The sequence below is a fragment of the Syzygium oleosum genome, unplaced genomic scaffold, assembly GCF_021117445.2.
Source record: "Syzygium oleosum isolate NSW1041296 unplaced genomic scaffold, Sole_v2.1 Sole_v2.16, whole genome shotgun sequence".
NCBI lineage: Eukaryota > Viridiplantae > Streptophyta > Magnoliopsida > Myrtales > Myrtaceae > Syzygium > Syzygium oleosum.
The window spans coordinates 598,655-603,578 of NW_026607500.1; the positions used below are offsets into that span (position 1 = coordinate 598,655).

At 39.1% G+C, this 4,924-nt stretch overlaps 1 protein-coding gene across 1 annotated transcript; it reads right to left on the minus strand.

The window, feature by feature from the left end:
- Positions 1–2,612: 2,612 nt before the first annotated feature.
- LOC130140182 (disease resistance protein RRS1-like) lies at positions 2,613–3,641 on the minus strand. The gene is made up of 2 exons (XM_056318870.1): positions 3,421–3,641; positions 2,613–2,895 (listed from the first exon to the last, which is right to left on the minus strand). The coding sequence occupies exons 1-2, from the start codon at positions 3,639–3,641 to the stop codon at positions 2,613–2,615; spliced, it is 504 nt and encodes a 167-aa protein (XP_056174845.1).
- Between the last annotated feature and the right edge of the window lie 1,283 nt (positions 3,642–4,924).

Sequence of the window (4,924 nt, forward strand, 5' to 3'; positions counted from 1 at the left end):
ACAAATATGAAAGTTTCAGTGACATTCCAATAAAGCATGGGAGTTCACTGATTCCTCGTTCGTACAGATATGCTAACCTTGTAAATAATGCACCAAAGCATTAGAATCGTAAACCCACTTCATTACAAAATGATATTTCCAGATCCTCCAAACAATCGAAACAAAATGCAGTTGAATATAGTTCTATTACCAAGAAGCATATCCGTTCATCTTTTCTCCGACAACGAACCAAAAGAAGGCTTTAGGAGTCGACGTCTCACAATTCCTTTGCTCTCAAAACCGCCGCAACAACCTTCTGAATTAATTTTCCTTCGTGGCTGCAACAATGCACAGGTGAAGCACGGTTCATATTAGTCGGACGGACAGAAAGTAGGAGGATTTCAAAGCGACAATCTAATTGTTGATTAGATGGCTCAAACAAAAGAAAAGAAAGAATCAAAAAATAGATGATAAAGATGTGCGGCTGTACCGCCACCCAATTCTATTTGAACATGGATTTCCTCCGAATATGATAAACTATAGGGATCTACTTCTATGGACATAATATGTAAATGAAAACTTAATAATTTTGGTGACTTTAGTGGTTAAGTATCAGCAATCATTAATATTCAGCTACACCAAATTTTCATCGAATATTGCTCGTTTGAATAAATTAAGATGCTCTATAATTTGAGAACCAATGCGAAGTAGCCATTCTTGATGGAATGGATAAAGTTGGATCCACCTACCGACCTTGAGGAGATAATTTATCGTTGACAGCATTTAAAAATACAATGGATGTATCTGAAATGACATGTCTAACGCCAGAGAAAATAATTGATTGTATTAGATGTGGGTTCCAAGCAAAATCTTGAGAAACCAGGGCGTTCTCTTACAGGCTGCTCTTGGGATATTCCAAGGAAAATAATCGATAGTATTAAATTAACATATGATGAAAAGAGGTGCTCCTCTTTGTTTGAGCATTTTCTTCATCTTCACATTTAAACTAGGGACAGATTTTTAAAAAAAAGTATGAACTCACATTCCTAGGACAAAAATATCTCCACTTTCAAACGACCCACAAAGTGCACGAACTATTGCTTAATAGACAAAATAAGTCCACCATCAAATTTTTTGTCAATGCAAGCTAATTTGGCATTTGAAGTGGATAATGGCGTGAATGGCTACAATAGACATGTTAGTAAGACAAACATCAGCGAGGCATAGCAACCTCGTTTCTCGCTAATCAATAATGACATCGGGTTTTGGACTTCTATATTAATGACTCGTTTGTTTCAACAAGAAAAGAGAGAAAAAATGCGCAGCTCAAAATTGAAAGAGTTAGGCTTCTCGAATCAAGTTCGTTTTGCCCCCAAACCGAAAATTAGTGTTCCAAATCAACTATTGGGAGTGAATTCATTAACTTGAATGGGCGAAGAACTTAACCAGTGAGTTTTTTCATCCATCAAGTATGAAATTTATATATATATTTTGGATCTTTCCATGGGGATATTTTGGTTCCGTACGTACATGTTCATGCACTTTCTGGGTATTCAGCCTTTGAGTTAGTAGAACACTCGTGCTAAATACTTAAAATCCTCTTGTTTCAACTTAAAGATCATAAAAGCATTCTAAAGAATAAGAATTTGCTTCAGGATACGACTATTTGGATGCAATAGGCTGCACTGACGTGACTTTGAAATTCTATATGGTGGTTTAAGTCAATTGAATGACCTGTATTGTCATAATTAATCGAAATAGAAGCAATTACCTATTAGTTTCCGGGCATGACAATGTGCGTCAAAGAACGTAGAAAACCAACTTCTTCGGGCAACTCCCCAAGAGAACTACACCCCTCGAGATTCAAAGTTCTTAGGAGTGTTAGCTTACTAATGGAGCAGTCAATTGTGGTCAAGTGGACACACTGAGCAAGAATTAACTTCTCCAAAGTCAAGAAGTTAGAGAAGACAGGTGTTCTTGTTAATTGCCTGCAACCCGTCAAATCTAGAACCTTCAATCTATCTATCTACAGAAAAAAAAATGTTGAAGTTAAAAAATAAATTAGAAACATCAACATATATGGTTGTATTAGTAATATGCACATTATCCTTACGTCATTATTTAAGATAATCTAGGATAATTTGAATATCCCAAATCTTTTTGGGGATGTTGCAAATAACCCTCATACTTCAAAATTTTTGAAAATAATCCCCGACTATTTTTTACTTCACTTCACATCCTTAATTTCCAAACCTGCAGTTTGCGTCTTAGACCAAAACTCCATAACCTATAGACTGAAGTATCCGTGCTACGCAAAATGCCACTTACTTACAATGGAATACACCATTTCCAAAGCCTAAGCAACTTTTAGAACTAAGAAACCAAGGTTATAAACCACGTGACAGCATTTTTTATATGGGACATAATTGTGTTCTACTTTGATACGTAGAAGGATATTGAATGTTACTCATGCAAAATATATTTAACTTAGAAGAGATGCGGAGTGCATACAACCATTATGTCAATCGTATGAGGTATCGATAGAAAAAATTAAAATACATATTTTGCTTCTATCATTGCCTCATTCATCACGAATGAGTTATGACAGGATGAAGCGTATAGAGTAAGGCATATCATACCTTCATTTGGCTCCGCCCACCCCAGCCATCTGCAATCTTGCTATTTGAAAGGTCAAGCACGACCAATTTACTAAAGTGAAAGTTACTCGCCTGGAAAGTCATTTGCCTCACTTGCCAAGAAAGCCATCTTAGCTCTGAAAGATGATTATCGAAGTTGCTGAAAAAATTAATGCCTTTCACTCGAATGAACCTTAGATTTGGTAGAGCAGCTAATTGTTCAGGTTTAAAGGTGCAGCTGCAGCTGGATGTCAGGCTTAATGCTTGTACGTCTTCATTTCTCTGCCAACAGAGACTCGAGATTAATTGAGTGCACAACACTTAACACTATTATAGAGCTATATAGAAAGGAAGCAGAAGAGCTTAACACACCATTAACGAAAATTTTCAGCTTCCATTTGAAATATCATGTAAATCATTATTCCATTTTCCATTTTCTTCTTTTCAAGAAATATAATTAGCATGCCAAATTATAATCTTCATAGTTTTTTGTTTTCTCTGCAATTGTGTTTGAAAGTACTTCAATGATTCTTCAAACAGAGAGTTTCCTGCTGACGTTGCTAGGATAGCCCATGAAACGGCGCTCTATTGCTTCAGAATTTCCAGGAATCTATCTTCTATTCTACAGAATCTAGAAATTGTAGCTAACTGGTAGGCAATCTATCTGTCTCTCTCCACCAATTTACAAGACCTCTGACCCAAATGTTTGAGAGCGAGCTACCTCACCCAAAAGTTAAACAAAGGTAACTATAAAATAAGAGAAAAATTCAAAAAGTTTCTCCATCCAAAAAAAAAATTATGTGACATACTCTTCCATTTTTCCTCTTTTTTCTGCAGTAGTTCCAGGGCTTCATCTTGAATCCAAACCCTACAAATTCCGAGAGGATATTCTTTCCAGATGATGTACGTTCCCAGATCTCGCAATAGATAATGCATCCAAAACTTATTATCTCTAATTTTTATCAAGGACCGTTGAAGGAGGACATGAATTGAATTGTGAGGATGGTAATTACAGCCATCCCACATGATAATTGGATATGTTTGGTCCTCGTTGTTGAAAAAGCAAGCAATATCCAAAAATACTTCTTTTTGTTTATTATCCAAGCCCTCATAACATATCATTAACACATGTCACGCCCCGCACCCTACGAGGGCGCGGTCATCCCTCGATGGTCGATCATTGAACGCGACGTCCCAGGACGCGTCGCCAACCCAAACGAAACACCCAATCATTAAGGCAAGCGGAAGCGAAACTAATTAACCCAGACAATAAACAATGACAAAGGGATAGTACGAAACAATAATTGCATACCATCATAAAGTAGTCACTATACAAAACGATAACTCGGGCTACCAATTTAGAACCACAGTTTTCAAAAGGGGGCGATGGTTGACAAGCTTATCTCCTCTACAAAAGGTACTCAAAAGACAGGGTAAATGATCTATTCTTCAATCCCTGTGGTGCTCTGGCGGCGTCTCCGAATCGATTACGGTCGCGGATCTGAAATGGTTATATAATAACCGTGAGAACGAGTCTCAATAAGCAACCCCCTAAACCCCACGTAGGCCAATGCGTACCCAGACAAGTCAGACATGCAATCTACCCCATAACATATAAAATTCACATCATTGCACTTACCTCGTCATCAAGCCTATGCCAACTCTACACGTTAGTCGTCACGTGATAAGGCAATAATAGTAATTAAATAACACATCACAAATCGCTCAAACACCAACCATGCTTTCACTCAATCACTCCAACTAATTCAACCAATCAGTTCAATCACACTCAATTCGCATGCGTGGCCGAGCAACTTTCTCACGACCTCCCAGGTCCTTTCACATGGCCCGCATCAACACGCCTCAGGCCAGCCCTCAGATCAAGCCGGGCTCAGTCCCGCGTAACCACGCCTCAGGACATTTCTCTCGACCCGCGTAACCACACCTCAGGTTGGCAGCCCTCAGATCAAGCCGGGCTCAGTCCCGCGTAACCACGCCTCAGGACATTTCTCTCGACCCGCGTAACCACGCCTCAGGTCATTACTTGTCTTTCTAGCCACACCCGCGTAACCACGCCTCAGGTTGGCAGCCCTCAGATCAAGCCGGGCTCAGTCCCGCGTAACCACGCCTCAGGACATTTCTCTCATACACATGCACCACCACACAATCTGTCATCTAACACGTCGTACATTTCACAATCAAATTACCAAGCTCACACCAATGTCAATCTCACACACTCTAACAACCAATTTAATTCACACTCCCCACGTCGGTCCACCGACCCGACATTCATGTCGGCACATTCAAAT

Coding starts and splice junctions, on each gene's coding strand:
- LOC130140182 (XM_056318870.1), bottom strand. CDS start 3,641: ATGTGGGATGGCTGTAATTACCATCCTCACAATTCAATTCATGTCCTC. Junction 2,896..3,420: donor GAGGAAAAATGGAAGAGTAT/GTCACATAATTT, acceptor CTGTTGGCAGAG/AAATGAAGACGTACAAGCAT.